Here is a 12,989-nt window from a genome sequence, read left to right as displayed (position 1 = left end):
CTACTTCATTGTTAAACTGACATGTTCTCTACCACATCCTTCTTCCTTAACCTAGAGCATCAACAGATCTTAGAACATTCATAATTAAACAAAAGCAACATTTTGGAAAGCTGTAATTCACCTCTTTTGTCTTCTTAAGTAATCAACAACAGCAAGCATGGCTCGTCGAGATACTTTATCCAAACTTCTAAAATTATGGGCTTCTTGCTCTGGGATACGTATTTCAAAAGAAAGAATATAATGAACTTTTACCACAACACATCCATTTACAAAATAAAAAGGTGTATTTTGTACTCAATAAAATAACTAAAAACTTCCTTGGACAGCATTTCCAAAATTAAGTTGTCACAAAATGTATTTCTTCCCCTTCTATGATGTTAGTGACATTACAGTAGTTTATATCACAATTTTCTTTATCAAATTTTCTTTGCAGCAATAATTTATGGATTTTATTTCTTCTTACAGAATTCAGAGATGATCCAATATTGTTGCACAGAGCTCCACAACAGACCTCTTCCCTTAGGCTTGAGTCATATAAAGTTATTCCAAAGCCACAGAAATACTCATTAGTACCTTTATTGTAGATTTTATAGAGTGCATATGCTTACACAAAAAACACTTACCACCCACACACAGACACATACTTTTAAAGGATTTATATTTCTATGCCTTGTTTCTGGATTAAAAAAAAAAATCAGATAGCTACAGGCTGTATTCAGGTAATTGGGTTAATAATTTTTTCCATTTTTTGGACATTTTTACTTTATAAATTACAAGAAGCAAGACACAAGGATAGCATAAGCAAAGGTTCGATTACTACTCACTACAGTAAGATGCAGAACCATAAATTCCCCCTAAAGCAAAAGCCACTTAAAAAAGAAGTATATTGGCATTTTGTGTGTTTCAACAAACAGAAATGAATAATGCTTGCTTAATTTCCACTTCTACCAAAGACTTTACAGGAGGAACACCAGCTCCTTCTTTATAAGACATCTCCCACGTGCTTAACTTTCAAAAGACACACAGTGGGAACACCTGACTCTCAGTTCCTAACGCACCATGACGTTTTACTCTCCAGATCCACCCCCATGCTCTGCACTACTTGCAAATGCAGATACAGTGTCTCAAAGGCAGGGTCCATTCTGTTAGCACTCTACAGTCAATGCCCCAAAGACATTGCCACCTCCTCATTCATAATTTGGTAAGATGCATAACTGAAAATTTCTGAAAGAATAATATTTTAGTACCAGAAAATACTGACGAATCACAGGAAAGAAAAGGCACTGGCCAAGAAAACTGGAAGAAAAAAGTTATTCTTTGCAACTTGTTGAACAACAGACCAAATGACTATAATTGGAATCATAAACTGTCAGCATGCTGTTCATAGAATCATAGAATGGTTTGGGTTGGAAGGGAACTTCAATATCATCTAGTCCCAACCCCCCTGCCACGGGCAGGGGCACCTCCCACCAGACCAGGTTGCTCACAGCCCCATCCAGCCTGGCCTTGAGCACTGCCAGGGATGGGGCAGCCACAGCTGCTCTGGGCAGCCTGTGCCAGTGCCTCACCGCCCTCACAGGGAAGAACTTCTGCCTAATATCTCATCTAAATCTACCTTCTTTCAGTTTAAAGCCATTACCCCTTGTCCTATCACTACATGCCCTTGTAAAAAGTCCCTCTCCAGCTTTCCTGTAGGTCCCTTTAGGTACTGGCAGGCTGCTGTAAGGTCTCCCTGGAGCCTCCTCTTCTCCAGGCTGGACAACCCCAACTCTCTCAGCCTGTCTTTATAGGAGAGGTGCTCCTGCCCTCTGATCATCTTCGTGGCTCTTCTCTGGACCTGCTCCAACAGGTCCCATGTCTTTTTTTAAGTTGGGAGCCCCAGAGCTGGATGCAGCACTCCAGGTGGGGTCTCAGGAGAGCAGAGTAGAGGGGGAGAATCACCTCTCTTGACCTGTTGGCCATGCTTCTTTTGATACAGCCCAGGATACAGTTGGCTTTCTGGGCTGTAAGTGCACACTGCCAAGTCATGTTGAGATTCTTGTCAACAACCACCCCCAACTCCTCCCCCTCAGGGCTGCTCTCAATCCATTTTCTGCCCAGCCTGTATTTGTGCTTGGGATTGCCCCAACCCACATGAAGGACCTTGCACTTCCGTCTTTTTGAACTTCATGAGGTTCACACAGGCCCACCTCTCAAGCCTGTTAAGGTCCCTCTGGATGCCACCCCTTCCAACCATGTTGCCAACTACACCACAGAGCTTGGTGTTGTCAGCAAACTTGCTGAGGGTGCACTCAATCCCACTGTCCATGTCCCCAACAAAGATGTTAAACAACACCAGTCCCAACACTGACCCCTGAGGAATGCCGCTCATCACCAGTCTCCACTTGGACATTGAGCCATTGACCTCAACTCTTTGAGTTTGACCATCCAGCCAATTCCTTACCCACCAAGTGGTCCATCCATCAAATCCATGTCTTTTCAGTTTTGGGACCACAATGTCATGTGGGACGGTGCCAAATGCTTTGCACAAGTCCAGGTAGATGATGTCAGTTGCTCTTCCCTTATCCAACAACACAACACCATCATAGAAGGCCATCAAACTTGTCAAGCACAATTTGCCCTTAGTGAAGCCATGCTGGCTGTCACCAATCACCTCCGTATTCTCAACACGCCTTAGCATAGTTTCCAGGAGGATCTGCTCCACGACCTTGCCAAGCAAAGAGGTAAGACAGACCCAGGAACTACAGGCCAGCCATACTTTTCTGCCTTTTTTTAAATGGGGGTTACGTTTCCCCTTTTCCAGTCAGCGGGAACTTCACCAGACTGCCAGGACTTCTCAAATACAATGGATAGTGGCTTAGAACCTTCATCTGCCAGTTACCTCAGGACCCACAGATATGCATCTCATCAGATGTCACAGACTTGCACACCTTCAGGTTCCTTAGATGGTCTCAGACCTGATCTTCTCCTATGGTGGGTCATTCTCCATTCTCCCAGTCCCTGCCTTTGCCTCCTGCAACTTAGTCTGTGTGGCTGGAGCACTTGCCAGTGAAGACTGAGGCAAAAAAGTCATTGAGTACCTCAGCCTTCTCCATATCCCAGGTAACCAGGTCTCTCATTTCCTTCCAGAGAAGGCCCATGTTTTCCCTACTCTTCCTTTTATCACCAGTGCACCTATAGAAGCTTTTCTTCTTGCTCTTGACATCCCTGGCCAGATTTAATTCTACCAGAGATTTAGCTTTCCTTACCTGATCCCTGGCTGCTTGGAGAATTTCTCTGTATTCCTCCTAGGCTACCTGTCCTTGCTTCCACCCTCTGTAGGCTTTCTGTGTGAGTTTCTCCAGGAGCATCTTGTTCATCCATGCAGGCCTCCTGGTGTTTTTGCCTGACCTGCTCTTTGTTGGGACGGATTGCTCCTGAGCTTGGAGGAGGTGATCCTCATTGAATACTAACCAGCTTTCTTAGGCCCTTCTTCCCTCCAGGGCTTTATCCCATGGTACTGTACCAAGCAGGTCCCTGAAGAGGCCAAAGTGTGCTCTCCTGAAGCCAAGGGTAGTGAGCTTGCTGTACATCCTTCTTGCTGCCCTAAGGATCTTGAACTGCACCGTTTCATGGTCACTGCAGCCAAGGCTGCCCTTGAGCTTCACATTCCCCACAAGCCTTGCCTTGGTGATGAGAACAAGGTCCAGCAGAGCACCTCTCCTCATTGGCTCCTCTATTACTTGGAGAAATGTCCTGGGTTTGGCTGGGATGGAGCTAATTTTCTTCTTAGTAGCTGTACAGTGCTGCGGTTTGGATTTAATATGAGAATAACATCGGTAACACACTGATGGTTTAGTTGCTGCTAAGTAGTGCTTACTCTAAGTCAAGGGCTTTTCAAGTCTCCCAAGCTCTGCCAGTGAGGCGGTACACAAGAAGCTGGGAAGGAGCATAGCAGGACAGCTGACATGAACTAGCCAAAAAGGTATTCCATACCACAGAATGTCATGCTGAGTATATATGCTGGGGGAAGTTGGCCGGGAGCTGCAGATTGCTCCCTGGGGACTAGCTGGGCATTGGGCAGTGCATGGTGAGCAATTGCATTGTGCATCACTTGGGTTTTTTCCCTTGGGTTTTATTCCTCTCTCTCCCTCTCCTCATTACAATTATTATTGTTGTTGTTATTATTATTTATTATTTTTATTCCAATTATTAAACTGTTCTTATCTCAGCCTACGGGTTTTACCTCTTCCCAATTCTCCTCACTATCCCAACAGGGCAGCGGAGAGAGAATGAGCAACTGTGTGGCACTTAGTTGCTGGCTGGAATTAAACCATGACAATCTTGTTTTGGCACCCAGTGTGGGGCTCAAAGGGTTTTGATGACAGATCTGACCAGAGCACGTTAAAACAAATTTGTTATCAGCATGTATTATATTTAATAGTCACTGGTCACAACGTTAATTTATCTGCTCTCAGAGTTGCTAGACATGATATCACGGTTGCATTATCTAAGACCTTACTTGCAGTATGTGTTCCCTGCTGTGGTGTTTATCACCCTTGTGGGCCTAGGCTAAGGTTATCATTGTGTTGTATTTTATAATACTGGCTTATGATATGATAGAATCGCTGGTCATGAAACTAACCTGGTATGTGTACTCTGCATTGTTGTCACCTGTGTACTTTGGGAGCCATTTAGTTGGAACTATTAATAATTACACTTTTTGCCTTTTCTCCTCAGAGAGCCAACCTACAGGGAAGACATCTTCCTACGTCTTCCTTCCTTCCTCCTTTCCTTCCTTCTTTGTCTTTTGAATGTATAGGGAGACCATTACCAACATTAGGCAGAAGGGCCAAGGCTTTTTTCCAAGGGGGAAATCCAGGAAACTGCCTTTAATTGCTCATGTTTGAGTAAGAGAGGAATTTAACTGCTATCCGTCATCTTAAGAAACAGCCCATGAGTCGGTCTTGCAGTACACAACATTGGATCACATCTAAATTCAGGAAGTAATAAACATATCCAGTTGTGAATAAGGAAAGAAGCTACACAGAAGAAACTACTTGGACACTGCCAATGAACACCTTCAAAATTACTGGTATATCCACTGAAAAAGATCAAACAATTGGACAGAAGTTTCTAAAATTCTGTCTGCCTACAAGTGTGTGTCACATGTTTGATGTCACAAGATCATTTTTTCTACAACTTTTCAGTTGAAATAAAAATATATAACGTTACCTGAATCAGAATTTGCAAGTGTAGTAGATCTACTAGATGAGGCAAATCTGCAACAGGCTGTAAAAAACTTCTGGATATGAACTGACAGAAGATTTCTCCAGGAGTCATCCGAGCCATGAAGAAGCATATCATGAATCAGATATGGAAGCAAAGTTTGACACAAGTTTGTTTTCACCTAGAAAACAATCATGCATAGCAGCTGCTTAAGAAAACCACATGTTTTTCTTTCTCACACTATAACCAAACTGACAACTACTCCAAGTAATGCTTGAGAAAGAACATGTAGCATGGAAAAAGTAAACCACTCAACAGGGCTATGCTGGTGTTCAGTTAACGTAGTCATATAAAGTTCATCTATGTTTACAATTATCTCTCAAATCTTGTATTTCAAGAGTTTATTTTATGGGTATCTGCAGTATCTGACTACAAAGGATCTGAATTACTGTTAAGAAGAAGTAGTAACCTAACAGCAGAAATGACTATTTGCTACCAAGGTAAGTAATCAAATTTCTGTGCATCACAGCGTGCATACATATATATACATAGATATAATTTAGCTCACCTCACATAGCGGCTTCATTAACTGGAGAACTTCATTTTGCACACCACCACTGTCCAGTATTGAACTAGTTAGGCGCTTGATCCAGGTCTCATGACTTTCGCCCAGAGGAATCCACAGGTTTGTGTCATCCAAAGTGTCTAAAGGAGCCTCCGTATCTTTAGCAGGTACTACAAAAAACTGGAAGGAAAATACACATATTGCAAATATAAATAAATTCTACAGTTAAAAAAACATACTGCAATATGCGCAGATTAAAACATATTAAATATTAACTGTGCTTTAATTGATTGACAATATCAATTTTGTTCATGGAAATGTAACTTTTTCCAAGGAAACCTGAAAGTATTAAAAAAAATTTTACTGATAACATTAACAAGGCCACATTAGACATCACGTTTAGGTTACAAATCAAAAGTTTGACAATTAGGATATATCTGATCTATGGTTGATTATGCACCTTTCTTTTCTGACCTATTTTCCACTATTTTTTTGCATGAAATGATACTGGAATCCTGAGGATGAATGTATTAATTTACTGAGTATGTAATCAAAAAGGCCCTGTCTAATAACAAGTACACAGATTTCTAATGTCATTTCTGATTTGAAGAAGCTATAAATGCTGGAAAGGAAAGAAGAAACAGATGTATGAAAGCAATCATATTTGCAATCAGAATGCTGAAAAGTCCAAATTCTGCATTCATCAAAGCCAATCTCAAAAATATTTTCACATTTACTTTTTTTTTAGTATGTATTTTTATGTTTTCTCTACCCCATAAGCCATACAAATTAGATATATCAGAAGAAGTACCTTTTTCCTAGACATTCTGAACGGCTGTAAATAGATTAACATGGGATCAGCTTTATTTTTATAAACTTCCCAAAATTCACTGCCAGACTTGGTGGCTAATATGTTTTTCAAACAGGAGACAGCTGCAGCTCTAACATCAATACTGAAAGAATAATATATACAACATCATTATTACTCACTTAATTCAGATACTTTATTTTCAAAATCACCTTTATAAACATACCAAAAAAAAAATTCCACAGTCTAACAACATGTGCATCAAATCAGAAAATTTTGGACCAGGATATGCCATTGAATATTTTGTTACAAAGCAAAGCCTCAGTATTTGCTCCTCTATAGCACAGAAGAGACCCTCTGGCTCAACTCCAACTAGACAATTTCTGGGAAACATCTAAGCTTGACTGGGTAAGTCATCTGAGCCTTGAACAAGTACATGGCTGGACATTAACCGGTGTTAGTAACACTTTCAGAGTGTGGCTCTGAGGTGATTTGAACAACATACAACTTAATGGATCCTATTAAGCTTTGAACAAAAGAAATTAAGTAAGTATACTCACCAATTATCTGTTAAAGCAATATTTATTTGAGATAACATTATGAAGACCCACTGAAGTTTTCTATCTTCAAGTAAGTCCACTGCTTTAGAATCCAGTGCATGTTCAGCACGCTGAAGAGCTATGGTGGAGAAATCCATGGGACCTATTTCTCCCAAGCAGCTTCCAACAGCCTCTGCAAATGCACGTAATTTTATAGTCTTACTCACACTAAAACAAGGTCTCACCCTAAAAAAGCTGCAACTAATATAAACTACTTCTAGAACTGAGATTACTATGGGTAAAAAGCTGAAACATTTATAAAAATATTACTTGAGGAACTTTATGATTAAAATTACATGTAAACAAGCTCTGCAGCTTAAGACTCATTAGTGATACGCTTTCTAACTCAATTTTCTAGGAGTGCCTATGGCTCTGGATTTTGCAGTTTAAATCAGATATGGATTTTATTTTTGCTTGTGTCAGAAACAGATAAGTGCAAAAGGTCAAAATCACTACCACTGAGACACTGATTTTCATACCCTAAGGGTATGATAAATACAAACAGTAGGCTGTGAACACAAACAGTAAACTCCGTAAAAATTAATCTACATTTTACATAAAATTATGTCAGTGTTCCACATTTGCTTTCCAGACAAAATTTTATAAAAAGCACATGACTACATACAAGAAAAACCAAAACAAAACTGACCTTGAAGATAGTTTTTAAAAAGGGTTTTTTAAATGTTCATGTTAATGTTCATCAGAAAGAAAACAAAACCTGCTTCCCTCCTCTTTCCATCATACTCTGCACATGTCTTGAAAATGTTTCCATTTTCTACAACATTGTTTTAACCACCAGAGCAAATAAAGAACAGACTGAAGATACACAGGTTGTGTTTTGAACTAAATTTAACAAATCATCTAAGGAAACATAATGCAGAAAAGGCTGAAACTTACAGCTTGCAGAGATACTGAAGAACATATCATACTGAAGTCAACGTGAGCTTCAATTGCTCAGCATTTGTAATTATCAGTTATTAGTCTTTTAGACAAAAAAATATATTAAGGCAAATATTCTCATTGATTGTGTTTCTGTCTAGTTTAGACATGTAATTTCAGTAAACTTCATCCCCATTTGGGGAAGAGGGGATTTGGATTTTAGCTTTGGATCAAACATTCATCAGGTGCTCAACGTAAATGGTGAGAATAATTTTAACAATATAAAAGAGGCTTTAAGGTGGAGAACAACTATTTTAATTTCCACTAAGACATGCCTTTAAAACTGTCAGGTAAGTTCTCTTCGATTTTTCTTATTATTTTTCAAGTTAATAAAGTGACCCATATAACAGCAGACGACTCTTTATTGAATATAGAAGAGACCAGGGTCTAAACCGATGACAATTTAAGTTATCAGTCAAAGCTGTAAAATACAGTGTCTGAAAAGAAGACATATCACCCATTTTAACATTCCTGATGGCTACCTCTGACAGCACATGCAAAATAGCAGTGAGAAGTAACATTGAGAACGGCCACAGTTTCAACCTGGGGTTTGCAATGACAGCCCTAGGATGCCTGTGGGACTAATTAACTTACCCAGCACTGCTTTTTCACCTGTATGGTTAACTGACATCTTGGACAGCTGCAATAAGCTCACCACCAGTTTCACTACTACAGAATCTTCCGGCTTTTCTATCATTCAGAAATTAAAAAAAAACACCCAAAATGTTATTGTGTATTTGTAATGTGAACACATTAGAAGAAAACACTGCTTTAGTATCTTTTATCTACAAATGTCAACAGGCATTATTAATGCTGAAGCAAGCTGGTATTAAACAGTACCAAAAAATTATTCATTTTTCTTATTTGTCATGTATTGAAAAAATTTCTATGCCTTTGATTAAGCCAAAGAATTCCCCAAATTAGTTACACAAATGCTATTATTTTCAGTGTTTTGATGTAGAAATGCTAATTAATAGCATAAGTTAGTGTAAGAATATTATCTGAAAATGTGAAGCCATACTATGTGACTCCACTGACAGCACTTAAGCTAATACCATCATTCTGTTCTAAATCAGAATCCAAGGAATATCCCAAAATAAGGTTTTCTGCCAGGAATTTCACACAATTTTACTAGCTTTCAATTGCCTAATTAACTTTTCCCAATTATAAACTCTCAAGATGTTTTTTTGCTGCCTGCCTAAGGTCTTTTTTTAAAATGAACATTCCAAACAAAATGGTTTTACTGTTTCCAGGAACAAGGTCTAGGAAAAAACATGATAATTTGTGTAATACAAAAAAAGTAAAACAGTATTTTCTTTAAAAATATCCTGCTGCCCTGTTGATTGGAATGGAAACCTGGAATCAGGATTTATGCTTGTTGACATTTTCATAAAAACGAATACAAATGTGGCCGAACAGCTGTACTTATTTCTTAAATTTTATCTTTCAGCACACAGTTTTATAGCCTTTATCAATAACTGGGTTTTTACTGTACTTCTTTTTAACACCTAAAATAGTAACAATAACTTATTTGTAAGTGCTTAACAGACTTCTAGTATAAGGCAAGAGGCCCATCAAGCCTGCTAGCACACCTCCAACAGAACAAGAGTATTTCTTCTCAGGTTTTGCCAGTCAGCAGATTGGGGATTTCTGAGCAGATCCTCACACCTAATAATCTCTACGAGATATGCCTAACTCCTTTTAAGGTCCATTACACTTCTATCCCCACAACAACTGCCCGTAAGTTCTCTGCTGTATGTATTTTGTTGGAAAAAAATACGTGGTTTTTCTAGTATAACTGCTGCCAGATAATTTAAGCCGTTCTTCTACTGTACAGAAGTGCTAAGTACTCCCTACTCAGTTTCATCATACCAGTCACCAGTTCAGCCTCTTTTCTAAGCTCACAAGGCTCTCCTCTGATGAAAGTTGGTCCATACTAACTCTCTTTTCAAGTAGAATTTTGAGACTAAAATTGTAAATTATATTCAAGATGTGGCAACATGATGCACTTACACCACAGCCTTATAACAGACTACTGTTCTTCCCCAAATTTTACTTTGCACTTATTTACAATGAACTACATCAACTCTTTTTATCTTCCCGTCACGCACACAAGCTGATGAAGACTTGATGTAGAGGAGAAAAGTGAAATGGTCTGGCACAAGCATCTGAAAACCAAAACAGGAAGGAACGGGGTCTGGACAGAGGGCTGAAACACAATGCTGGGATGTGGCAAGGTTCAACTGAACTAAATCCTACCATTTTCCATTTTAAAACTTCTTTGAGCTTCACTTTCTACATACTATGCCTTTAATAAAATCTGGCTTCATACGTTTACATGAGTAGGGACATTCATATACAAGAAAACTCATTAAGCAGCCATAAAGCAATACACTCATATTACACATTATCCTGGTCATTCACAATCATAAGGACCCCATGCAAAAAGCTGGAAAGGCAATTTACCACCTCTGCCATGAAACACCTCATACAATATTTATAATACACTCTGCTAAAGATACTTCGGATTCTGCATGAATAATAAATGCAATCCTACTCTGCATGTGAAATTATAATAAGGTTACATTCTTAAACATATAGAATCTGAGACACAAAATAAACATTCAGTGTCAAATTAGAATAGGGTTACATTACTACACACCTAAAACCGATATAAAAGAAATAAAATACATAATCAGATGTCAGTACCTTGGAAATTTTTCAGGAGATCCTTCATCTGATCTTTATATTGTCCCAACTGTTTGCGTAAATCATACAGTCCTTCAAGTCGTGTTAAGGGTAGTGAATCACAAACACCAACTGAGAGAAAGTGAGTAATTTCCTGCAAAACAACATTTTGTATTAATCAGGTACAGCATACAAATAAAGGCTTCAAGTAAAGAAGTGGCTTTCAGCCGTCCACAACGTGGTATTAATAGATGCAAAATAAGAAAGGAGACCTACAAATATCTCAGTGTCTGAAACTGGCAATAAAAGGAATCCACATGTCTAATTTAAATCCTCAACTGTTTCTATAGCTAGAAAACTGTTTTTCTTTTGAAAGTATGCATTACAAAAACTATGACACGAGTTAAGTTTTAAAATGTAATTACCTCCAAAAGAGAATATGGTCCTTTACCATATTTTATTTTCTGTTGAGTTGCTCGCAAATCTTTAAAAGCAGGATATTCAGGAAAAGGATCTAAGCATTTGATTGCTTGGTACAGACTTTGATTATTCTTATTATCTATCACCAGATACTTCAACAAGCCTAGGACCTGAATATAAAACATAAATTAAAAATGAAGACAGAGAATATAAAGTTTGTGTTTCTCCAAGTTCCATTAAACTGACAAATCTATTAGAAAATTATAAGATAAAATTATAAAAACTATAAAATATTTAGAGGCTTGGGGAAATCACAGATATATTCTAAAATGGTGAGGCTCTTCTGTTACTCTCCCTCCCAAACAGACACCAAAACTTTTATTATCACAGCCTGCAGTTTTATTCTGTCTTGTGATGAAGCTGATTTCAAATACTGGCCAATACAATTATTACAATATTGGCAATGATTAAGAAACAAACTGCACTCAAGCAGTCCTTCTGATGTTATTAGGACTTTATTGTTCTTATTAACTAAAGTGCTAGTAATTTGAAACCTAGACAAATGCCTCAATACGATAATTTGCTGCCTAAATCACTGAACTCTGGCAGAATTTGTTTTACAACAGATCTACTTGAATAAATGCTTGCTGAAAGGCCTCCATACCTTCTTTGTAAAAACACTGCTTTTATACTTTACTTACAAATCAATGCAATTGGATACTCAATCCAGTCAGTTTTGAGGAGTCTACAACCTAAATGATGAGGTTTTTATTTAAACACTTGTATTGACCTAAAAATTACTAACTAGCCTCACTCAATGCTAGAAGAAAGATATGAGAAGAAACTGAACAGTGATCACTAGAGGAAGGACCTCCTTGCATGAGTATATGAGAAGGTTTCATATTTGGTATTAATTCCAGTATAGAGGAATTTTTGCCCAGGGATACCCTGACATGTTGCCTTTGCAGTTGTGCATGTACAATTGTTTGTACAGACACACTATAAACAGGATCATGATCATTAAACTGGGAAAAACAAATGCCAGGTTATTTTCAGCTGCATCAGCATAGTCCTCCAGCTGAACTGGAAGTACAAGAGGAGAACAATGTAGGTCTACACTGCAACCACAAAGGTGCATATGGTACCATGGGATCAGATTAAGCCAGGAGGCAACGATAAGGACTGCAGTGTAACAGGCATAATCTTCCCACTTTCAGCTACTAATTGCAAGACTCTGAATCTTATTTCCACCCCCAGCAGAATGCACACATTAATCACCAGAAGAAAAACAAGGCTTGTCACGCAACAAAGCGCTTTGTTTACCTTTTAAGGCCTATGGGCTGCATTTATTTTTTAAGATAATTTCTTAAACAAATAGCTGAACTACCAAAATCTGTTCTTTGTACGTTATTTCCTCTTTATCCTCTAGATACCTTCCTCTTCCAAAGGTCTTCATCATATTTCCTGTGAAATCACCCACAGAGCTTTGTAGGTAACTGCTTGGCTACTTGATGTGCTTGTACCAATTAGCTTGCCATTACCAGCAGTTTAACAATGCCTATGTTTTCTCTGTCTTTTTCCTTAGTGGTACCACTGATTTGGTGTTTCTACTCTACTAAGGCAATGATTTTTCTGAAACTTACCCTGAACACTTTAAACCTCTTTCAGATTTGGCTAAAGAAGATGCACAAATTCAAAGCAGAGGTAAACGACATTACAACAGCATTAAATCTCTTTAAGAAATCTGATTTTTTTTATAGAC

General features: G+C 38.4%; 1 protein-coding gene across 4 annotated transcripts in view; it reads right to left on the bottom strand.

The window, feature by feature from the left end:
* Window positions 1-12,989, bottom strand: part of ATM (ATM serine/threonine kinase) — an 80,289-nt gene that overhangs the window by 30,436 nt on the left and 36,864 nt on the right. For all 4 annotated transcript variants that reach the window (XM_037376742.1, XM_037376743.1, XM_037376746.1 and 1 more), the window contains 8 exons: window positions 11,233-11,397; window positions 10,829-10,961; window positions 8,714-8,809; window positions 7,142-7,313; window positions 6,585-6,726; window positions 5,777-5,953; window positions 5,215-5,389; window positions 122-209 (listed from right to left, as the gene is read on the bottom strand). In XM_037376742.1, the coding sequence (XP_037232639.1) occupies window positions 122-209; window positions 5,215-5,389; window positions 5,777-5,953; window positions 6,585-6,726; window positions 7,142-7,313; window positions 8,714-8,809; window positions 10,829-10,961; window positions 11,233-11,397 (1,148 nt within the window). The remainder of the gene's footprint in view (window positions 1-121; window positions 210-5,214; window positions 5,390-5,776; window positions 5,954-6,584; window positions 6,727-7,141; window positions 7,314-8,713; window positions 8,810-10,828; window positions 10,962-11,232; window positions 11,398-12,989) is intronic.

The sequence above is a fragment of the Falco rusticolus genome, chromosome 2 (genome assembly GCF_015220075.1).
Source record: "Falco rusticolus isolate bFalRus1 chromosome 2, bFalRus1.pri, whole genome shotgun sequence".
Taxonomy (NCBI): Eukaryota; Metazoa; Chordata; class Aves; order Falconiformes; family Falconidae; genus Falco; species Falco rusticolus.
This window is presented reverse-complemented; position numbering and strand designations above follow the sequence as displayed.